The 24,352-nt window shown below is 47.8% G+C and overlaps 2 protein-coding genes across 9 annotated transcripts in view; one reads left to right on the top strand and one right to left on the bottom strand.

Moving 5' to 3' along the window:
- The first annotated feature begins 3,153 nt into the window (after positions 1–3,153).
- On the top strand, positions 3,154–4,975 carry ch25hl1.1 (cholesterol 25-hydroxylase like 1, tandem duplicate 1). Its single transcript, XM_072492608.1, has one exon. The coding sequence runs from the start codon at positions 3,162–3,164 to the stop codon at positions 3,999–4,001; it is 840 nt and encodes a 279-aa protein (XP_072348709.1). The 5' UTR covers positions 3,154–3,161; the 3' UTR covers positions 4,002–4,975.
- A 13,783-nt stretch (positions 4,976–18,758) lies between these two features.
- LOC140404474 (casein kinase I-like) overlaps positions 18,759–24,352 on the bottom strand; it is a 291,996-nt gene continuing 286,402 nt past the window's right edge. For all 8 annotated transcript variants that reach the window (XM_072493070.1, XM_072493065.1, XM_072493073.1 and 5 more), the window contains one exon: positions 18,759–23,720. In XM_072493070.1, the coding sequence (XP_072349171.1) occupies positions 23,666–23,720 (55 nt within the window). In that variant the 3' untranslated portion in view covers positions 18,759–23,665. The remainder of the gene's footprint in view (positions 23,721–24,352) is intronic.

Here is a 24,352-nt window from a genome sequence, read left to right as displayed (position 1 = left end):
CAGTGAATGCCCGGCGGGGTATAGTGAGGGGGGGTGGAATGCAGGGTCTCTCTCTATGCGGACGATTTACTGCTTAACGTCACGGACCCGGTTTTGGGGGGGGGGGGGGGGGGGGGGGGGGGTGATAGGAATCATGGAGGTATTAGGAGAATTTGGGCGATTTTCCGGCCGTAAGTTAAATATGGGCAAGAGCGAGATGTTCGTGATCCAGGCACGGGGGCAGGAAAGGAGGCTGAAGGAGCTACCTTTTAAAGTGGTTGGGAAGAGTTTTAGGTATCTGGGATTCAAGTGGCCAAGGATTGGGGCAGCTTCACAAGTTAAATTTGGGCAAAGCAGTGGATCAAATGAGAAGGGATTTTTGTAGGTGGGACATGCTCCCACTGACGCTGGCGGGGAGGGTTCAGACGCTGAAGATGATGGTCCTTCCGAGACTGCTTTTCTTGTTTCAGTGTCTCCCGATTTTTGTCCCAAAGGCTTTTTTCAGAAGTATGAATGCGGCGATATCGAGGTTTATATGGGCGGGTAAAACCCCGAGAGTAAGGAGGGCACTCCTGGAACGGGTCCGCGGGGAAGGGGGATTGGCTCTCCCCAGCTTCATTAACTATTACTGGGCTGCCAACATATCGCTGGTCAGGAAGCGGGTAGTGGGGGAGGGGTCGGTCTGGGAGCGGATGGAGGCAGCATCCTGCAAAGGTACAAATTACTTACGGCGTCCCTGCTGGCTCGGTACTCCACATGTCCTGTAGTGGTGGCAGCCCTGAGGGTGTGGGGACAATGGAGGCAGCATATGAGACTGGAGGGGGCGTCAGTGTGATCACCGATCTGTGACAATCACCGGTTTGTCCCGGGGGGGCTTTAAGGTATGGCAGCGGGCAGGGATTGAGAGGTTTGGGGATCTATTCATCCAGGAGGGCTTCCCAACCTTGGAGACATTAGAGGAGGAGTTTGATTTGCCGGGTGGAAACGGGTTTCGGTACCTTCAAGTGCGGGACTTTGTATGGAGACGGGTCCCAAGCTTTACTCGCCTCCCCCCGAGGGGACTACAGCATAAAGTGCTGTCAAAAACAGGGGTTGGAGGTGAAAAGGTTTCGGAGATATACAGGGAATTGTTAGAGTGGGAAGGGGTCCCTATCAGAGAGGTGAAGAGGAAGTGGGAAGAGGAGTTGGGAGGGTAGCTGGAAACTGAACTGTGGGAAAAAGCCTTGAAAAGGGTAAATGCATCCTCGTCCTGTGCTAGGCTCCGCTTGATTCAGTTCAAGGACCCAGGGCCCACATAACGGTAGCCATGATGAGTAGGTTCTTCAAGGAGGTGGAGGGCAGATGTGGACGGTGTGGGGGTAGCCCGGCCAACCATGTCCATATGTTGTGGGCATGTCCGGAACTGAGGGGATTCTGGCAGGGATTTGCGGATGTTATGTCGGAAGTCCTGGAAGGTAGGGGAACTCAGAGTCCAGAATTGGCAATATTTGGGGTATCGGTGGGTCCGGGGGCAAAGGGGGGAGGGGGGCCGATATCCATCTCAGGGCTGGTTTAGCACAATGGGCTAAATTGCTGGCTTTTAAAGCAGACCAAGGCAGGCCAGCAGCACGGTTCAATTCCCGTAACAGCCTCCCCAAACAGGCGCCGGAATGTGGCAACTAGGGGCTTTTCACAGTAACTTCATTTGAAGCCTACTTGTGACAATAAGCGATTTTCATTTTCATTTAATCTCATCCTGGCCTTCTCCTCCCTGGTGGGCCGGAGACGGATCTTGCTGGGATGGAGGGACTCGGAGCTCCCGGAGTCAGGAGTGTGGGTCAGCGATATGGTAAGGGTTCCTCAGTCTGGAGAAAATCAAGTTCGTTCTGAGAGGATCAATACAGGGATTGGCCCGGAGTGTAGGTGGATTGGCCGCACTAAATTGCCCCTTAATTGTAAAAAATTAATGGGGTTCTCTAAATTTAAAAAAAAATATATAGAACTTGGGCAAAGAGGATTCAAGGATTCTTTTGGGGGGGGGGCAAGATCAGGCAAGGACACAACTCTGTCCTGCTACGTCAGAGGGTTTAATGGTACATTTTGATTGTTAACTCACTCTAATTGTTGGTAGGAGAAGTCCGATGATGCAACCAGGATTGTGCTTTGTACATATTGAACCTGGAGCATGGTCTTTTCTCAGGAGGAGTACAGGACTTAACTGTTTTATTATAAGTAGATTTTCTTGCGCCCCCCCCCCCCCCCCGCAAAGCTGTAACACGGGAACTGTCAAAAGTATCCACTGTTTTAGTTAAACCAAGAGGAATAATGGAGTAATAGTGGCTCTGAAAAGCTCCGAATTATCCATTCAGCAAATACATAAAGCAAGTTGTTGGCAAAGTTATTGAAAAGCCTGTTTCATATTGCATTAACCAGACTCTGGACTGTCAGCCCGGACCGACAGTCGAACGATTTTGGGTAGTGTTGCCAACTCTGGTTGTTCACTATTGCTCAGATATGGACTGTGGTTAGCACTGCTGCCTCACAGCGCCAGAGACTAAGGTTCAATTCTGGCCTTGGGTGACTATCTGTGCGGAGTCTGCACGTTCTCCCAGTGTGCGCGTGGGTTTCCTCCGGGTGCTCCGCTTTCCTCCCGCAGTCCAAGGATGTGCAGGTTAGGTGGATTGGCCGCGATAAATTGCTGTTTCGTGCCCAAAGATGTGCCGGTTGGATGTGGGCCTGGGTGGGGTTCTCGCTCGGAGGGTCGGTGTAGATTCGATGGGCCGCATGGCGTCCCTTCTGCTCTGCAGGGACTCAATGGGAAGCTTGCAGCGTTACTAAACCGAGATAAGCCCTTGAGGAACAGATCAGGTGGCCAGGATAAAGTGGAGTTTAAGGATTAGACAGATAAGCTCTGTACCACATTCCTCTGAAAGTATTGACCAGCTGTGCAGCAGGAGATGGTTGGACCACTGACACCAAACTAAGAGGCCCTGCATTTAGAACAAATACTTTGCGCGTGAAGTACAAGAGGTCAACGATAGGTCACTCCGGATTATATAAATTGCGGTACAAAGGATCCTTCGGACAGCAAAGTCAACACAGGGCGGTGGCAATGCAGTGAGGTTACTTCATGATTAGCCGCACGGGCAGAGACTGTGTAAACTCCTGTCAACAGTCAGAGGTCACAGGAGGCGGTAGGAGTGATGAACTGTACAGCCCATCACCCCAACACCATCCTTCAGCTGCTCTGGGATTATGTCCGACTTCACCACACGGCCATGGTGTCGTCTCCAGCCTTCCCCGCTCTCCTGGCTTTCGGTGGCTACCTCGTCTTCTGCGTCCCCTTCACACTAGTGGACCTCATCGGAGAGGGGCTGCCGTTCCTCTACAAGCACAAGATTCAGAAGGGTCGGCCCAATGTCCGGATGATGGGCCGGTGTCTCTGGCAGGCGATCTTCAACCACCTGGTCTACGTCCTACCTGCGGTGGCCATCAACTGGTTATGGAGCCCCCCAAACCCGCTACCACCCAGGGCACCGACACATGCCCAGTGGCTCACTGGAGTGGTCAGCTGTCTACTGGTGTTTGATTTCCAATACTACTGCTGGCACCGGCTCCACCACAGCTGTCGCTGGCTGTACAAGACGGTCCATGCCATCCACCATGAGCATGTGGCCCCTTTCTCTTGGGCAACACAGTACCTCGGGGGTTGGGAGCTCCTGACGGTTGGCTTTTGGAGTAACACCACGCCACTCTTGTTTCAGTGTCACCCGCTGACGACCTGGACCTTCATGTTGCTCAGCGTCTGGATGTCTGTGGAAGACCACGTCGGATATGACCTGCCCTGGAGCCTCCACAAGGTCATCCCTTGGGGACTGTATGGAGGAGCCCCAGCCCATGACATGCACCATCAGAAGCCAAACACTAACTTTGCCCCTTTCTTTACTCACCTGGATAGGGTGTTTGGCACTGCCAGCACTCTGCACAGGAACCAGAAGGGGGCAGTCTCCTTCCAAGAGCAAATCGAGCCTTGGATAGATTAAAGAGGGGAAATCAGTCGCAATGGAAACAGAAAGCTGTTACTGTCTGAAAGCCAGTCTCTCATCCTTTCAATGCCACCAGTCACGTGTGTAGATTGTGGTCCCTCAACAGGCTTTTTAGTCTCATCATTTGTCTGCTTTATGGAGCTGTTTGACCTTACAATTGACTGGAATCAGATTACATTTTGTTTTCCCATCAGTTCTCAAATCTACAGGAAAAGGTGTGAAGCTGCGGCTGTGAGGGACTCGATCAAGAATTGTCTCCAATTGTTCTTTGTGAAGCTGGGAGAAAATAGGAGCTGGGACATTTTGTACAGTTATAGAGGTGCACAGCACAGAAAAAATCCTTCAGCCCCATCCTGCCTGCACAAGTCAAAAACAACCACCTATTCTAAACCCGTTTTCCAGTACTTGGCCATGTCTGTCCTGGGATCGCATGCGCACATCTAAATACTTCTTAAATGTTCGGAGGGTCTCTGCCTCCACCCCCCTGTCAGGCAGCGAGTCCCAGACTCCCTCTGGGTGAAAAGCTTCTTTCTCACATCCCCTCTAAACCCCCTGCCCCTCACCTTAAATCTCTGCCCCCTGGTCATTGATCCCTCCACCAAGGGGAAACGTTTCTTCCTGTCTACTCTATCTGTGCCCCTCATCATTTCCACATCTCAATCATGCCCCCCCCCCACACACACACACACAGTCTCCTCTGCTCCAACGAAAACAACCCCAGTCTGGATCTCTCTTCATAACTGAAACTCTCCAGCCCAGGCAACATCCTGGTAAATCTCCTCTGCATCCTTTCCAGTGGCTATCACATCCCGCCCATAATGTGGATTCCAGAACTGCACACAATACTCTAGCTGTGGCCTAACCAACATTTTATACAGTTCCCGCATAACCCCCCTGCTCTTAAACTCTGTGCCTCGGCTAAAAAAGGCAAGTATACCATATGCCTTCTAAACCACCGTATCCATCTACCCTGCTACCTTAAGGGACCAGTGTACATGCACACCAAGTTCCCTCTGATCCTTGGTACTTCCCAGGGTCCTGCCATTTATCATATATTCCCTTGCCTTGTTTGTCCTGTCCAAATGCATCACCTCACACTTTTCCAGACTGAATACCATTTCCCATTGATCATCACATCTGACCAGCCTGTCTATAGCCTCCTGTAATCTAAGGCTATTCTCCTCACATTAAAACAAAATCCCAATTAAGGGGCAATTTAGCGTGGCCAATCCACCAGCCTTTCCCATCTTTGGGTTGTGGGGGTGAGACACACGCAGTCACGGGGAGAAAGTGCAAACTCCACACAGACAGTGACCTGGGGCCAGGATCGAACCCGGGTCTGGGATTGAACCCGGGTCCGGGATTGAACCCGGGTCCTTGGTGCCTTGCTAACCACTGGGCTGCTATGCTGCCCCGCCTCCTGACTATCCCACTCATTTTTGTATCACCTGCGAACTTAGTGATCAACCCTCCTACACTCGTGTCTAAATAATTTATACAAACCACAAAAAGCCAGGGTCTTAACGCTGATCCCGGCGGGACCCCACTGGACACAAGTTGCCAGTCAGAAAAACACCCCTCGACCATCACCCTCTGCTTCCTGCCACCCAGCCAATTCTGGATTCAATTTGCCAAATTTCCTTGGATCCCATTGGCTCTTACCTCCGCTATGTGTCCCGTGTGGGACCTTATCAAAAGTCTTGCTGAAGTCCAAGTAGGCTACTTCAAATGCATTGCCCTCATCTACACATCTGGTCACCTCTTCGAAAAATTAAATAATTTTGGCCAGACATTACCCCTCCCCCACCTTAAGAAAAAAATGTTGACTGCTCGCAATTAATCCCTGCCTCTCCAAATGCAGATTCTCATATAAAACCGTACCTATGTCCTACGGCTCCACACACAAATGACCACAGTGGTCCTCAAGACGCTCTCCTCTTTCGCTAATTATCCTTTTACCCTTTAATGTACTTGTAACAACTTAGGGTTTCCCTTTATTTTACCTGCCAATATCCTTTCACGTCCACAGCACGGTAGCACTGTTGCTTTACAGCATATCAGGGTCCCAGGTTCGATCCCCGGCTTGGGTGACTGCCTGTGCGGAGTCTGCACGTTCTTCCCGTGTCTGTGTGGGTTTCCTCCGGGTGCTCCGGTTTCCTCCCACAGGTCCTGAAAGACGTGTTATTAGGTGATTTGGACATTCTGAATTCTCCCTCTGTGTAGCCGAATAGGCGTCGGAGTGTGGCGGCTCGGGGATTTTCACAGTAACTTCATTGTAGTGTTAATGTAAAACTATTTGTGACACTAATAAAGATTATGATGTCTCCTTTTTGCTCTCCTAATTTAATTTTAAGGTTCCCTCTTGCACATTCTATACACCTCCAAGCCTTCTGTTGCTTTGAGCCCTTGAAATCTGCCGTAAGCCTCCTCTTTTCTCTCTATCCAGTGCTGAATATCTCTCGATATCCAGTGTTCCCTGGATTGGTTGGTTCCACCCTTTTTCTTGATTGGAACATGTTGGCCTTGTACTCTCCCTATTTCCTTCTTGAATGCGTCCCACTGTCCTGTCACAGATTTATCTAAAAGTGTCTGCTCCCATCCACTCTGGCCAAATCATGTTTGATCTTAGTAAAACCGGACTTCCCCCCAGTTTAGAGCTTTGATCTCAGGCCCATTCTTGTCCTTTTCCATAACGATCTTGAATCTAACAGAATTATGATCACTGTCTGCAAAATGCTTCCTCACTGATCCTTCAACCAGTTGTCCGGCTTTGTTACCTATAATTAAGTCCAGGACCGCCCCCTCACTTGCAGGACCTTTTACGTACTGGCTTAAAAAGTTCTCCTGGATGCATTTTAAGAATTCCGCTCCCTCTGAACCTTTCACACTATGACTACCCCAGTTAATGTTGGGGAATTGAAATCCCCCCCACTATCACTACCTTAGTACTGTTACACTTCTCTGAAATTTGCCTACATATCTGTTCTTCTATTTCTCTAGGACTGTTACGTGGCCTATAGAACACTCCCAGCAATGTGATTGTTCCTTTTTGGTTTTTACCTTCTACCCATATGGCTTCAGTTGAAGAGCCATCTGAGATGTCATCCCTCCTTACTGCTGTAATTGATTCCCTGATGAAACTTGCAACATCCCCTCTTTTGCCTCCTTCCCTGTCTCTCCTGAAGATTCTATATTCTGGAATATTGAGGCTGCCAAACCTGACCCTCTCAATCATGTCTCAGTGACAGCAATGGCATCATACCCCCATGTTTTAATTTGTGCCCTCAACTCATCTGCCATGTTCGTCAGACTCCTTGCATTAAAGTAAACACCATCCAATCATGCCAAACTCCCTTGTGACTTAACTGGTCTAGACATTCGATGTCTTCCTGCTTCCCTGCTTCTTAATGACATTGACCATGTTTACCTTGGAAATACAATGCAACAAAATCTATGTTTTTTTTAAGGAGTGGGGTAGTTGGATACATAGAACATAGAACATAGAACAATACAGCGCAGTACAGGCCCTTCGGCCCACGATGTTGCACCGAAACAAAAGCCATCCAACCTACACTATGCCATTATCATCCATATGTTTATCCAATAAACTTTTAAATGCCCTCAATGTTGGCGAGTTCACCACTGTAGCAGGTAGGACATTCCACGGCCTCACTACTCTTTGCGTAAAGAACCTACCTCTGTCCTATATCTATTACCCCTCAGTTTAAAGTTATGTCCCCTCGTGCCAGCCATATCCATCCGTGGGAGAAGGCTCTCACTGTCCACCCTATCCAACCCCCTGATCATTTTGTATGCCTCTATTAAGTCTCCTCTTAACCTTCTTCTCTCCAACGAAAACAACCTCAAGTCCATCAGCCTTTCCTCATAAGATTTTCCCTCCATACCAGGCAACATCCTGGTAAATCTCCTCTGCACCCGCTCCAAAGCCTCCACGTCCTTCCTATAATGCGGTGACCAGAACTGTACGCAATACTCCAAATGCGGCCGTACCAGAGTTCTGTACAGCAAAACATGTTGGCTCCTCAGCTCTCACCATGACATAGCAAGTTTTGCCAGCAAAATACTAATCGCCATAAAGACCACAATAAACTCCTTCTCCAATCTGTGCTTAGTTCATGTTATCCACGGGGATGTTCAGTGTGCTACAGTAGATCCTAGTGTCTCTGGTACCATGAGGGAGAAAGTGACCATTGATTCGGATGCTGCTAATTACCCAAGGAATCCTGCTGAAAATACATGTGCAATTTTGAGTAACAGGATCGATTCGTTTCAGCTCTGACATCGCTCGAGATTAACAATGCACAACCTCCGGGGTTGGAAACGGGTGCGGAGGCAGATGTTGTAGCCTTCGCCTCGTTGATCGCCCGAAGGCGGATCCTGTTGGGATGGAGAGCAGCCTCTCCACCCAGTGCCCTGGCGTGGTTGGGGAAGGGGGACTGTGTTAATGGTGACTATGGGTGACTCCCGATTCCTTTTTGTTATTTGTTTATGTTAACACGTGGGCAGTTGTTTGGGGGTTTGGTGGGAGGATGGGATTGTTGTTGTTGATGTGGGGATTGACATTATATTCGTTACTGCTTATTGTTGGTGGGTGCAAATTTGGGAGAAAATGTGAAAAAGGAGAATAAAAATATTTAAAAAAAAACAATGCACAACCTCAGTGCAGCACTGATGGAAGGTAGGGTCATTTGGACGGAACATAAATTTAAGGTGAAAGGTGGAAGATATAGGAGGGATATCAGAGGTAGGTTCTTTACCCAGAGAGTAGTGGGGGCATGGAATGCACTGCCTGTGGAAGTAGTTGAGTCAGAAACATTAGTGACCTTCAAGCAGCTGTTGGATAGGTACATGGATTACGGGAAAATTATATAGTGTAGATTTATTTGTTCTTAAGGGCAGCACGGTAGCATTGTGGATAGCACAATTGCTTCACAGATCCATGGTCCCAGGTTCGATTTCGGCTTGGGCCACTGTCTGTGCGGAGTCTGCACATCCTCCCCGTGTCTGCGTGGGTTTCCTCCGGGTGCTCCGGTTTCCTCCCACAGTCCAAAGATGTGCGGGTTAGGTGAATTGGCCAATGATAAATTGCCCTTAATGTCCAAATTGCCCTTGGTGTTGGGTGGAGGTGTTGAGTTTGGGTAGGGTGCTCTTTCCAAGAGCTGGTGCAGACTCAGGGGGCCGAATGGCCTCCTTCTGCACTGTAGATTCAATGATAATCTATGATTAATCTAGGACAAAGGTTCGGCACAACATCGTGGGCCGAAGGGCCTGTTCTGTGCTGTATTTTCTATGTTCTATGTTTATGTTCTATCAGACTGAGTCCCTTGTTTACCTCTCAGCCAGATTTGAAAGGTCCCATATTTAAAGAGGAGCGAGTGATCAATATTGATCTCAAAATGGTAATCGTCTTCCATAAAATCTCTACAGTGCAGAAGGCCATTTGGCCCATCAAGTCCATACCGACCCCCGAAAGAGCACTCTACCTAGGCCCACTCCCCCACCCTATCCCCGTAACCCCTAACCCGCACATCTTTGGACAATAAGGGGCAATTTATACAAGGGCTGGTGTAGCACACTGGGCTAAATCACTGGCTTTTAAAGTAGACCAAGGCAGGCCAGCAGCACGGTTCAATTCCCGTACCAGCCTCCCCGAACAGGCGTCGGAATGTGGCGACTAGGTGCTTTTCACAGTTACTTCATTTGAAGCATACTTGTGACAATAAGCGATTTACATTTTCATTTCAATTTATCATGGCCAATCCACCTAACCGGAACATCTTTGGACCGTGGGAGGAAACCAGAGCACCGGGAGGAAACCCACGCAGACACGGGGAGAATATGCAAACTCCACACAGTGACCCAAGGTCAGAATCGAACCCGGGTCCCTCGCGCTGTGAGCATCAGTGCTAACCACTGTGCAACCATGCCACCCGTTTGTGAGATCTATCTACACACAAATTGCTAGTCCTTTTGCAATTGAAACACCACACAATCACGGTGCGATCAGAACAAAGAAATGTACAGCACAGGAACAGGCCCTTCGGCCCTCCAAGCCCGTGCCGACCATGCTGCCCGACTAAACTACAATCTTCTACACTTCCTGGGTCCGTATCCCTCTATTCCCATCCTATTCATGTATTTGTCAAGATGCCCCTTAAATGTCACTATCGTCCCTGCTTCCAGCACCTCCTCCGGTAGCGAGTTCCAGGCACCCACTACCCTGTGTAAAAAACTTGCCTCGTTCATCTCCTCTAAACCTTGCCCCTCTCACCTTAAACCTATGCTCCCCAGTAATTGACCCCTCCACCCTGGGGAAAAGCCTCTGACTATCCACTCTGTCTATGCCCCTCATAATTTTGTAGACCTCTATCAGGTCGCCCCTCAACTTCCTTCGTTCCAGTGAGAACAAACCGAGTTTATTCAACCGCTCCTCATAGCTAATGCCCTCCATACCAGGCAGCATTCTGGTAAATCTCTACTGCACCCTCTCTAAAGCCTCCACATCCTTCTGGTAGTGTGGCGACCAGAATTGAACACTATACTCCAAGTGTGGCCTAACTAAGGTTCTATACAGCCGCAACATGACTTGCCAATTCTTATACTCAATGCCCCGGCCAATGAAGGCAAGCATGCCGTATGCCTTCTTGACGACCTTCTCCACCTGTTGCCCCTTTCAGTGACCTGTACTCCTAGATCTCTCTGACATTCAATACTCTTGAGGGTTCTACCATTCACTGTATATTCCCTACCTGCATTAGACCTTCCAAAATGCATTACCTCACATTTGTCCGGATTAAACTCCATCTGCCACCTCTCCACCCAAGTCTCCAAACAATCTAAATCCTGCTGTATCCTCTGACAGTCCTCATCGCTATCCGCAATTCCACCAACCTTTGTCGTCTGCAAACTTACTAATCAGCCCAGTTACATTTTCCTCGAAATCATTTATATGTACTACAAACAGCAACGGTCCCAGCACTGATCCCTGCGGAACACCACTGGTCACAGCCCTCCAATTAGAAAAGCATCCTTCCATTGCCATTCTCTGCCTTCTATGACCTAGCCAGTTCTGTATCCACCTTGCCAGCTCACCCCTGATCCCGTGTGACGTCCCCTTTTGTACTAGTCTACCATGAGGGACCTTGTCAAAGGCCTTACTGAAGTCCATATAGACAACATCCACTGCCTTACCTGCATCAATCATCTTTGTGACCTCCTCGAAAAACTCGATCAAGTTAGTGAGACACGACCTCCCCTTCACAAAACCATGCTGCCTCTCACTAATACGTCCATTTGCTTCCAAATGGGAGTAGATCCTGTCTCGAAGAATTCTCTCCAGTAATTTCCCTACCACTGAAGTAAGGCTCACCGGCCTGTAGTTCCCTGGATTATCCTTGCTACCCTTCTTAAACAGAGGAACAACATTGGCTATTCTCTAGTCCTCCGGGACATCCCCTGAAGACAGTGAGGATCCAAAGATTTCTGTCAAGGCCTCAGCAATTTCCTCTCCAGCCTCCTTCAGTATTCTGGGGTAGATCCCATCAGGCCCTGGGGACTTATCTACCGTAATATTTTTTAAGATGTCCAACACCTCGTCTTTTTGGATCTCAATGTGACCCAGGCTATCTACACATCCTTCTCCAGACTCAACATCTCCCAATTCCTTCTCTTTGGTGAATACTGATGCAAAGTATTCATTTAGTACCTCGCCCATTTCCTTTGGCTCCACACAGATTCCCTTGCCTATCCTTCAGTGGGCCAACCCTTTCCCTGGCTACCCTCTTGCTTTTTATGTACGTGTAAAAAGCCTTGGGATTTTCCTTAACCCTATTTGCCAATGACTTTTTGTGACCCCTTCTAGCCCTCCTGACTCCTTGCTTAAGTTCCTTCCTACTTTCCTTATATTCCACACAGGCTTCGTCTGTTCCCAGCCTTTTAGCCCTAACAAATGCCTCCTTTTTCTTTTTGACGAGGCCTACAATATCTCTCGTTATCCAAGGTTCCAGAAAATTGCCGTATTTATCCTTCTTCCTCACAGGAACATGCTGGTCCTGAATTCCTTTCAACTGACACTTGAAAGCCTCCCACATGTCAGATGTTGATTTGCCCTCAAACATCCGCCCCCAATCTAGGTTCTTCAGTTCCCACCTAATATTGTTATAATTAGCCTTCCCCAATTTAGCACATTCATCCTAGGACCACTCTTATCCTTGTCCACCAGCACTTTAAAACTTACTGAATTGTGGTCACTGTTCCCGAAATGCTCCCCTACTGAAACTTCTACCACCTGAGCGGGCTCATTCCCCAATACCAGGTCCAGTACCTCCCCTTCCCTAGTTGGACTGTCTACATATCAGTGCTAGAAACAGCCCATAGCGAGCTTTAACCGGAGAATTGGCAGTAACCTTATCAGCTCAACTGATAAGAGCAGGATAATGCTCCGGTTTTGAAATCTCACCACAGATGTCCTGGATAAATTAAGATGAAAATCATGCAGAAACAAAGGCTGTTGCAATAGATTGGACAAAAGCCACTCTTAACACATTTTCAAAGAGAGTTTTTCTCACTAGATTAACTTCAAGTAGGCACTCCTGTTTGGATCTTAAGACTGTGGATTTAAGGAGCATATGAAAGCTATCAAAGAACCAAAAAGGCTATGCAAGCACTTTACTCCTCATCCATTGGTGTTGGTTGCGATGGGGAGTGAGTTGGCTACAGCAGGGAGAAAAATTTAAGAAATTGTGTCTTTACTCAACTCGGCAAAATCTTAAAAAGATTTAATCTACTTAGCAACACAGGGTGGAGGCCACTCAGTCCCTTGATTCTGTTCCACAGGTTTCACAGTGGGCTGTACAGTGGCACAGTGGGTTAGCATTGCTGCCTCACAGCACCAGGGATCCCGTTTTGATTCTGCTCTTGTTGACTGTGTGGAGTTTGCATGTTCTTCCTGTGTCTGTGTGGGTTTCCTCCGGGTGCTCCGGTTTCCTCCCACAGTCCAAAGTGGTTAGGTGCATTGGCCGTGCTAAATTACCCCTTAGTGTCAAATGATTAGGTGGCGTTATGGCGATAGGACGGGGGAGTGCGTCGAGGTAGGGTGCTCTTTTGGAGGGGTGAGTGCAGACTCAGGCTCCATTTTCCTCCCACAAGTCCCGAAGGACGTGCTGTTTGGTGAATTGGACATTCTGAATTCTCCCTCAGTGTACCCGCGTCGGAGTGTGGCGACTAGGGGCTTTTCACAGTAACTTCATTGCAGTGTTAATGTAAGCCTACTTGTGACAATAAAGATTATTAAATGGCCTCCTTCAGCATTGTAGGGATTCTATGATTCACCGCATGTCCTGGCTAGGCATGTCTAGGCATAAAGGCATCAGTTTGGGAAAAGGCAGCGTCTGCCTTCCAGGAATGTATATCAATTTAATTGAAAATAATGACTAATTGCTCAACATAGCTCTAAATGCCAACAGTGAATTTTGCTGATCAGGTTAAGTGCAAACCCCTGTACACCACCACAAAATAGAAGTGCTATAGAAATAATGTCAGTTTTAATTGGAATTTTACAATGCAACATTTCTACAGTACAATGATAAGACTGTGCAATCCTGCAGTTTCTACTTCCCAACACATAGCAAGGACCTACCCAAACTGATTAAAAGGGGGGAAAGGAAACAAATGTAAGGATTTAGGGGTGGCAAAACTGGACCTGGTCAAGTCCCAGCTTTCACTTTACATCACAGTACCAAACAAAGACAGTGTCGATTGACTGTTATAAATTAAGAGTAAATGGTTTACTGTGGAGCAGTGCAAACTCCTGCATGTGAATCCCAGCGAGAGACGCACTTCGCCATCAAAAATACAAATAGCCCTTCACTGCTTCCTCACTCAAATCTAGAGTTGGACTCAAAAGGAGATTGATCAGTGAAGGTGTTCTTCTTGTAATGCTCAATCAAGAGACGCACTCCAAATATGAGATTGTGGATTCACGGATGACAGTAGGGCAAGAGGTGCTGGCTAGATGGAACAAGAAAGCAGGATGCACTGTGGTCTCGCAGGGTCAGAAAAACAAGAATACTGCGGCTGCTGTAGATCTAACCTGAAGACAGAAAGTGCTGGAAAGACCCAGCAGGCCAGGCAGCTTCCGTGAAGAGGCAGAGCTAAGTTTGGATCTTGAAGTTTAAAAAAAACCTCAGTTTCTCTCTCCACAGATGCCTGCCGGTCTGGTGATATTCTGTTGGTTTAGCAGGAATTATCATGGGTCATACATTTTCAATTACAGCTCATTAATATCAATAAAACTAAATTGGTGCGTCCTCCCAACGTTCAGCAAGTATTGCAGATGCAAAACATATATATTGATTTGAAGATGCTTTTCGCTGTCAATCTTCAGTCATCATTCCAGGTTTTCATTCTGGTGGTGGGTCATATAAATCAATGTAGGTGTTGGGGAGGGGGGGGGAAAGAGAATGATGGAGGTGGGGGGCAGGGTACAATTTAAAAGGCTGCATTCTTCTCCCAAATAGGAACAATTGCTAATCTGCGAAGCCGTCTCTTGTCGGGTCTGAATGCCACCTACCCACATCCACGAGATGCCACTCTGAGATACAGGGGACTTTGGAGGGGGTGGGGGAAGAGAGGAGAGCGCTGGAGGTATGCAATTCCATCCAATGTTTCCAGATTCTTCTAGTAAGGTCATCTCCTCCTCTCCCAACCCTTAAATAGGCCAGGACAAGGGCCTCACCAAGTCCAGTGTCTCCACCCCCCCCCCCCCCAAAAACCACCACCACCACCAATATTGAACTCCAGTGACCTCACCTTTAGACTTTTTTCTGAAGTTTTTGCAGAATTGAAGAACGTTAATTTTCACTGAACAGTCGCAACCCCGGAATGATGTAGAAACGTCCAGGTTTAGCTTGATTGCCCTGGTGTCCCCAAGCAACAGGAGAAACACTTGCAAAGTCCTCACACATACCAGCAAAGTCCTCATACATATCATCAGGAGGCTCTGGGGTTTGTTGGCTTGGAACATGAGCAGGCCAGCAGGTGGCTCCTCAAAATGTCTGCTCTAAGGCGGCCATTTTAAGACAGAACGCATTGCAATAATGGGTGACAGGAGGTATAAATAAGTACAGACACCTACCCATAAAACTATTTTAAAAAACTTAGATTTATGATGCAATTTTATTCATTGGGGGTTACTGGTGGGGGAAGATCTCAAAGTCCTTCGACATTTATTTGCTGGGCGAGTGAATGAGCTGGCTGCATCTCATCAATAATCCCTTATCCTGCCTACCAAACCTTGTACATGAAAGATGTTTCTAGCGGGTGCAGTTACAGGTCAGTGGAATAACATCCCTGTCGGGTGACGATTGGCAGTTAAGGAAAATTGCACTGCAGCCTGTTTGTAAAGGAGTTTGGAAATTGCACCGTATATTCTCACTTGATTACAAACAAGAGGAGTGTGCTGTATAAACCAGCAAACTCTCTCAGCATGCCAGACACTGGCTCCTAACCACAGGGGTTAGAATCTTACCTGTTACCTGTTCTGGACCTTCTCCAGTCTCCCGACATGCATTGGAGGGGGTTCAGAGGAGGTTTGCAAGATTGATAGCTGGAATGAGCAGGCTGCCTTGTGGTGAAAGGTTGTCAGGCCGGGCCTCTTTCCACTGGAGTTTAGGAAAATGAGGGGTGACTTGATCGATGTTCCTAAGATCCTGAATGCTCTTGACGTGGTGGGGGACGTAAGGATGTTTCCGCTGGCGAGTCCAGAACTAGGGGGTCACCTGCTTGAGACAGAGATGAGGAGAAATATTTTCTCTCAGGAGGTGGCTTTTGAACTCTCGGTTTCAGGATACGGTGATTGGGGTCGGAGGTGGGGGGGGGGGGGCACTGAACTTTTTCGGCAGAGGTAGACCGATTCCCTTGCCTAACAGGAATCAACAGTTACCGGGAGAAGATGGGAATGCGGAATTCGAAATGCAAACAGATCAGCCATGATCTTATCGAATGGAGGAGCAGGCTTGAGGGGCCGAATGGCCTACTTCTGCTCCTGCTTTGCATTCTCGTATCTAATGGTCATTTGTACACTTAACGGTATACGCAAACCAAAAAACAAACAGGGTCAAAACAGAATCAATCTATCTACACATCTACGTTCCTCGATCTCATGCATGCGAGAATCGTCAGGTTCCTAACCTGGTCCCTGGATGCAACCTCGAGCTTGTACAACAACCACCTTGGTAGTGTGAACAGCAATTCCACCTGCAAGGCTTCACACATCCCTGCAGGCAAATGAGCCAGCAGAACTTCAAGTAATGCCACCCCCCCACCCCAACCTACCTCCCCACTGCCCCAACTTGACCCAGTAACCAGACAGCTAACAAAATATTTTGCCCGCCCCCACCCACCCCAGCTGTTTGTTTCAACCCCTCCCATTACCTGCATGCCAGCTGAACAGTATTCAAAATACTGAACCTTGGTAGCAATGCAGGATCAGCGATCGCCAGACAATGGTTCCAAAGCTCATCGTAAACAGGTATAATTTCAATTTCGAAGAAATAAAGTCCTCACATTCCTTTTGCACAACAGGGATCAGCTCGGCTGGGCCCGTTGTGGTCTGATTTCTCAATCTAATCAGTGAACATTTGGGTGGAAATTGCATCCGAATCAAGACCAAGGTTACTTCCCGCTGATAGAGCCGTAACTAGAACAACTTGCCTCCATAACGATTCCCCACAGTTTAAGATCGATTATAGGACCAACCGTATTGTGTCAAGGTCAGGTGTAACGTGCCTGATGCGGAGCTCACGACCCAGCTAGTGGCCAACCCTAAGTGACCTCTTTTGATCAGCTGGTGGTCAAGGGTTTACACTAGTTGAGTGGACCCGTGACAGCATTTACCACAAGGCTTTCGATGGAACGCAGAATTGCGAATATATCTTTTGGCGATTTGGGTACATGTATTGCAGTCAGAATTTTGTATGAATCCTAAACAGATTCAAGAGTCTCTGGAATTCCTCCTCCAAAGGCAGTGGAAGCAGAGTGTTTGAACATCGTGAAGGCTGAGCTGGACAGACTCTTGACGGGGGGGGTTGTGAAAGGTTACCGGGGGTAAGGCTGGAATGCGCGGTTGAGGTCACAATCAGATCAGCCATGATCTTATTGAATGGGGTAACAGGGTCGAGGGTCTGAGTGGCCCTCCTCCTGCTCTTAATGCCTATGCCCATACGATTCGGGTGAGCTAGATGCAGTCAAACCCTTTGCTGAGTTAAGGCATGGGCTACACTGGGACAACTCCATTTTGTATTGAAGACCCCTGCACTCTCATCCACCCAATTTAGGATTGAACCCAGTCCAGACTGATGACTTAAAAAGGCTTTGGGCCTGCTTGAGTGGGCCAATACAGTTGCTGGCGGGAACCCACCTGTGCTTAGCACAAACTGCAATTCCTATTTGGAATAGAAAGTGAGGATAACGGTAAGAACTCATTCTACAGCGACCAAGGTTGGGGGTTAAGGCACATTCAGTGGGGCTGGAGCTTTATTCAACGGGTCCATGGCGTAGCCAACTGAGGCGACACGGGGCTAATACGAGGTGGGGGTGAGGGGGTTGTGGAGTGTTCCCCAGTGGTGACATCCAGAACCTTAATGAGCATAAAATGCATTTAAGAGACAGTGACCTCAGAGAGACAGGAGTCAATAAATTATACTTCTGTAACAATATTTAAGCAAAGCAATTTTACACTTTCCCCTAGGACTGTTCGAGTGTAGCTAACCCACTAAATAAGACAGTTTGTGAAGGCGTTTGGGAAATTTTGAGCAGATCATGCCGGGGATCAGCTGTGTGTGTTTGGACAGGTGAACCCTGGAACAGGACAGGCGTCTGTCCAATTGGTTTAAATAGCCTGACACTGGGCAAGACCCATGCGAATGAGCAATGGCAACAATTAACGCCGCATTTTGTACTGGAGAGCTGAATATATAAAGTTAATAAAAACGCGAGTCATCACGGCAGAATTGTTGAAATCGCCTGTGTGAGGTGTTCCAAAGTAGGAAGCAAGACCAATCAAATTTGTGGCAAACCTTAAACGTCACAGCGTATTGTAGATCGGGCCTGACGTAACAGAGGCTTAACCAGGCTTGAAGAGTGATAGAACCATAGAATCCCCAGAGGGCAGGAGGAGGCCATTCAGTCCATCGGGTCTGCACCGACCCTCTGAAAGAGCACCCTGTCTAGGCCCAATCTCACACCCTATCCTCGTAACCCCACTTCACCTGCACATCTTTGGACACTAAGGGGCAATATAGCGTGCCAACCCACCTGCACATCTTTGGACTGTGGGAGGAAACCTGAGCACCCGGAGGAAACCCGGGCAGAAAGTGCAAACTCCACACAGGCAGTCACCCAAGGCCGGAATCAAACCCATGTCTCTGGCGCTGTGAGGCAGCAGTGCTAATCATTGTGCCAACGTGCTGCCCCCACGTTCGATTCGAAACGTTAATTCCATTTCTCTCACCACAGATGCCGCCCGACCTAATGAGCTTTTTTTCCTCCCCGCCACTTCCGTTATCTCAATCAGGCTACTTTGTGTGGCGTGTGTGTGTGTGTGTGTGTGTGGGGGGGGGGGGGGGGGGGGGGGGGGGGGGGGGGGTTGTGACCCACAGTTAATTCAGGACGAGATAAACTGTTCCAGCTCTCACGCCAATTTTCACAGCATGCTTTTCACGTCAGCTCCAGGACTGCACATATAAACCATTTAATTCTCAAATTTGAAAAAGAAAGTGACCAGAATAGGAACAAAAGGTTACTTGAGCAAGAAAAGGAGACACACATTTTAACCAGTCATTTAAAAAAAAAAAATCCACAGTTGCATTTTATAGTTCACAGAAAACAAAACTGGGGCCCCACTCCTGATATTCCCCTCCCCACAGATACAGAACGAGCAGCACAAAGGGTAACAAGTTAGAAAACAAAACCAAAAAAGTTACATTCGTCCAAAATTATTAAGAGTCTGGAATTTTGTGAATTTTATTGAGAAACTCATGCTCAGAAAGCAAACGTCTGCTATATTTACATGACCACAGAGTAAAAACACAGCTTTTACTCAGACGCTCAACGACAGAGCAAAAGGAATAAACTAAAGTCCCACTGACAGTGAAACCTGATCCTCCAAGTCACTTTGATTAAATAAAAACCTTCCCGTCTAAGCAACCAGGTCAGAACCCACTAGGTTCGGGGTTGCTTTAGAAAAATGTTAGGACAATACTTAAATGGAACCTGCTCCTGACAAAGCAGCCATTGAGAGAGAGATAGAGAGAGAGACAGAAAGACAGGCAGACAAACATGTCATGTTGTCTAATTTAAATATTGTTGCACCTGAAAGCTGTCAAGTGAGGAGGATTCAGGACAGGCTCCCTCCTGAAGTGACCGGATATTACAGGCTCCACTGTATCGATAAACGACCATGTTCTTGTATGAGTTCATACAACAGTGATCAAAGTTCCAAACAACCAGGTTTTAAGGAATCTATGACAGGTTTGTACTGCGCCAGATAACAGCTACTTAACCCTCTATCAAAGTAAAAACAATTTTATACATTACCTCAGGTCATGCCACGCCCCCTCCCAACAGTGCAATTCAGGGACCATTCACCCAAACACAAAACACTTAAGACGGATGGAGAATCTGAGACAGACGCTAAAGTCGCCCAGAGTTGAGCCGGCCTGCCTGCCCCTTTAAGGGGTAATTGACTGTTTCTTTTTGTGTTTGTCTTTTTTCCCCATTCCACAACATTCGCTACGTACGGTGCGTGGCAACGTTTTCAAAAAAAGCACACACTTGCACAGCCGATCATCTGTTTTTTTGGAAAGGGAGTTTATGAGTTGACAGAATTTCAACTCCCCCCCCCCCTCGAGTCCACATTTCCCATCGTTGTGGACGTTTAACCTCCTTTTGCACCTTGGGGGCAACGCAAGAAGCGCCTTAAAGGGGAATGCCAAGTGTTCCGAGATTTTGAAAGAACACGGATGACCATTCTCACCGAAACTTGTTTTAAAAAAAGAGGTTGGCATTCATAAGACTGTAAAGAGTATTATTAAATAACACAAAAAGTGTAAGATTAAGTTGCAGTTAAATTATATGTACAACCATTCTATTCTTTTCCATTCTTACAGAGCTGCCACCTGGAGAGCATTGCCTGAGTTGCAGGGGAGGTGGAAAGGTGCCTTGTGTTCTCCTCATTCCCGGCGAGCGCCGTCCCAACACTTGCAGCTCAAAGGAACGACACACACGGGACTGAGCTGTTTAGTTCAATACTCGAGAGAGCTTCCTAACCCCAGGATGCAATCACCTTCCATCACAGAGTCCTCTCAATGCAATGTGTGTCATATTGTACTGGTTACACCTGTACATTCCCCAACGTCGAGTGGGTTTTTTTTTTTTTGTTGCTGGGTGGTGTCTCCTGATTTTAAGTTTCTTGTTCTCTACCCGCTGTTCCATCAGTTCATGTTACTTCCACAGGAAAACCTCAAGTCATTTCAAAGTTACAGCACAGAGCGGTTAAATGCAAACAGAATCATTTCCAGTGCCAGATGCCAAAGCTCTCCCAAGTACACCCTACTATTAATCCAAGGTTGCATTTTGCTTGAATAGAAAGCGTCAATTAAGCGTGGCTTGGATTAAGCAAGTTAAACAAAATTGCACAGGAGTCAATTTCATTCCAATACACTTCAGATGGACATAATTCAAGTTATGCAATTTTAAATCAAGAGAGGGTGTACGTTTCAGCAAACAGATTTGGTGGAGTTTAACCACGACCAACGAGTTTAATCTGACAGGCCCACTGGATACAGGCCTGGATAAGTCAGGTTAGGAACAGTCCAGACCAAGAAAGCGGAGATGTGTGTCTTCACGCCCAGTTATAACCAGTTTGCATACACTAACTACAATAAAAGACGTTCAGCAACTCCCCCAGCTCACGAAGCCCACTTTCTCTCCGTGACAGCAACTCAAGTTAGGGGCCTGAGGAAGAGGCTGCACTCCAGGAAATGGCAACTACGGCCTTTTTACAGGCCGGGATTTCAGCCTCTGCTGAAAATTTGGTCAATTTAAAATAATTATTTTTTCGACAATCAATTAAAACAGTTTCGCTGCACAATCTGGTAATTAAAACCAGTACCTTTTTCAGTGTTAAAAAGAGCAGAACATTGAACACTGTTAACATTTGTGGGTTTTTTTTGCATGATGAGACCAAGAAAGGACATTCAAGTAGCTTTGTACATCTCTTAAAGAGAAGATTGCTTCCACCCAGCCCCCTCTGTGCTTCCATCCACGTCTAAACTTCGGGACAGATTAAGGAGTGCACGTGCTCACTCCAATGCACAAAACCCCAGCCTTTTTCTTCCCCATGCAGTGGAATGTTTGGCTCCTCCTTGTGCTTGACCAACAGCACGTTGCTGGCGACAGTGACCGACAATTGGCACCCACAGGAGAGTCCAGGAGAGTGCCCTCTGCCACTCACGTCACTGACGTGGAAAATGTAATAAAGGACTCTGGGGGTGGGTCCCCACCGACACAGAGCTCTCTATAATTTCATTTAATGCCTTGCAGCAGTTATTTGAGATTTGTCAAGTCATTAGGAAGGGTTTCAACTGTCCAAGGTGTCACTGCATCAGTGCAATCCAGAAGACTTCAAAGGGGCTTATTGATGTCGTAGCCAATGGTACAGTCCAATGAATCATACAGGACAATCCAAGCTCACCGAACTCGCTGCATTTTAGAAGTACTTTGGTTGAGTTGTTGTGCAAACGTAACGGAGTTGTACCCAGCTCGGGCTGCTAGTTATGCCAGTCATGCCAAGGCCCACTGATGTCACATCCAGGCATTTGGCCTGAATCCGGTGGGAACGTCACACGCTTAGTTCGCCTCAACCCAGCTTCCCAAACCTCGTAAAATTAGGGGGGGGGGGGGGGGGGGGGTTCCGGGAAAGTGGCCTGCTTCCCACGAGCCAGCCTTCTGTGCGCACTGCCAGCCAGCCTTCAGGGCATGGTAGCACAAAAGATGGGGAGGAAAGCCAGAGGCACTTTGCAGCGTCCTGAGGGTACTGAAGGAATCTCCGCAGTCACTGGCCAGCAGGCACTGAGTTGCCCAAGGATCTAATTTCGGAATATGTCACAGAGGGTAAATCCTCTGCGCCCCCCCCCCCCCCCCCCAAACACTCCCACGCACTCTTCCTGTAAAACGCTAGACATGTCCCAATAAACGGAATCCTTTCACGTCAGCGCCTGCAAGCTCTGGAACAGGAATCCACTTGTTGGGACCCGAGAAGGATGAACAGTCCCCGCAGTGACCACAATGATGGGGGCGATAGGTTTGGAAAAGCTTCCCAGGTCTAGCAAACCCGGGTCAGAAGGGTGCGCCCGTCGAGAGGGCAGCACCACACGCAGTGTTTATACCTACTTTCTATTGCGTCCAGTGAAACGACCCAAAACAGAACAAGTAATGAGCTGCCCCATTCGTCCCGGCGAGCGATTTGCAGTTGTTCTGAGACCAGAAGCTGATGACATTTTCAGGCACCCACTTGTCAAGGGGGGGGCGGGGGGAGAGGAGAAAGAGGAGGGGGGGGGGGGGATTAATGCTGTCTTCGCTTTGTAATGTTTCCTCAGAAACAGTGCTCTTTGGATATAACCGTCAAACATTTAAACTAAAAATACATTTAAAAGTGGCAGTACTGGCTTAGAAATTACTGTAGCAGCCAGCGCACGGTCACTGATCGCGTTTGATCGATTCTGAATGTCGGTGACAGACACACACACACACTCGCTCCAACATTTAAGTGCACCTTAAGAAAGCAAAAGAGCCCACCTCTTTTTCTTAGTAAAAAAAAAAATTACTTCAGCCGGCATACACAGTACATCTGTCGACACCCGAAATTTGCAAACTAGGTCCAGGAAAGACTGAGTAACGAAGGAAGGAAAGGGGGAGGGGGGGAGATAAACAGTAATTGTAAATTTCTCACAGCTTAAACGCTACATCACAAAATAGAACAACCACTTTTTTTTTTTCCCGTTGCGACAAACGCACCTGTAATCTGCCCTCCCTCGTCAGTTTGGCTGGCCCCTCGATCCTCCGGGCGGGCGGGCGTCTCGACACAAGTCTATTTGCACCCAGAATGAGTTTGTCACCACACGGCTTGTGGTGTTGAGGGGAGGAGGGGGTGGGGAGGGGGTGAGAGAGGGGGGGGGAGAGAGCGGGGGAGAATTAATCACCTGGGTTCTACCCCCCCTCCCTCCCCTCTGCCCCCCCCCCCCCAACCACAGCCAAGGGGGGGGGGGAGGGGGGGGGGGGGGAGAAAAAAAAGCCCAGGTTCGTGCCGGCACCTGTCTGGCCGCCTCTCTCGTGGGATGTCGGTTGTCGTGTTAAGAAGTGCAATTCAGCCTGAGTGTTTGAAGGAGAGAGAAAAAAAAAAGTAGAATCCTTTCCCAGCGGAGGACACGCAGGCACAGGCAAAAAAAGAATAATAATTATACAAAAAACCCCCCCAAAGATCATCAAGTCTGAAGCTTCTCAACCAGTCATGTGGCATTTCCATTCAATTCAAAGGGAGTTGAACATGCAAGCAGAACCTCGCAGTCCCTCAAGATCTGCAGTCATTTATGCCTATTGGTATTCTTCTTCCTTTTCCTCTTGAAGAAACAGCAACACCTGCAGGAGGGGGAGGAGGAAGGCAGTAGAAGAAACAAAAAAAAAACACATTAACAAAACTCCCAGAAGTTCTGCTTGCTGATCAAAGGGACTTATATACACCTCGGCCATTCTCACTTTCTTTAAACTCCCCCAGGTCACAATATACAAGCTGATCTAGTCATTCATTGAGAAGTAAAGCTACCTGAAAACGCCAAATATCATTTTATATTTGATACCCCAATTGAGGGAAAGCTAGATAGCTGCACCAGGGGGGAGGGAACAGGTTATGCTGATAGGGTTAGATAAAGTGGAGGGGAGGAGTTCGTGTGAAGCAAGATATGCACAAGCATGGACTAGTTTAGCTGGATGGCCTGTTTTTGTGAAGTACATTCTGCGCAAAAGTTCCAGAAGTTAAACATCGATCTGCAAAGCCACACAAGACCCAACAGGTTCAGTACTGGACTACAATCAGAGCAAAGAGGACTACCCATGGGCAGAGGTACAGTCCACCGATTGGCATCCAGTCCAGGTGGTCACCATCAGTCACAATCAAAATTAATCAACTTCTTGGGAGAGAATTGGATGCAATTAACAAGCAAATGATTCCTCAAGAACTCGAGTGGTGAAATATAATGGTAACATTGGGGTAG

Source organism: Scyliorhinus torazame, chromosome 30 (genome assembly GCF_047496885.1).
Source record: "Scyliorhinus torazame isolate Kashiwa2021f chromosome 30, sScyTor2.1, whole genome shotgun sequence".
Lineage (NCBI taxonomy): Eukaryota > Metazoa > Chordata > Chondrichthyes > Carcharhiniformes > Scyliorhinidae > Scyliorhinus > Scyliorhinus torazame.
This window is presented reverse-complemented; position numbering and strand designations above follow the sequence as displayed.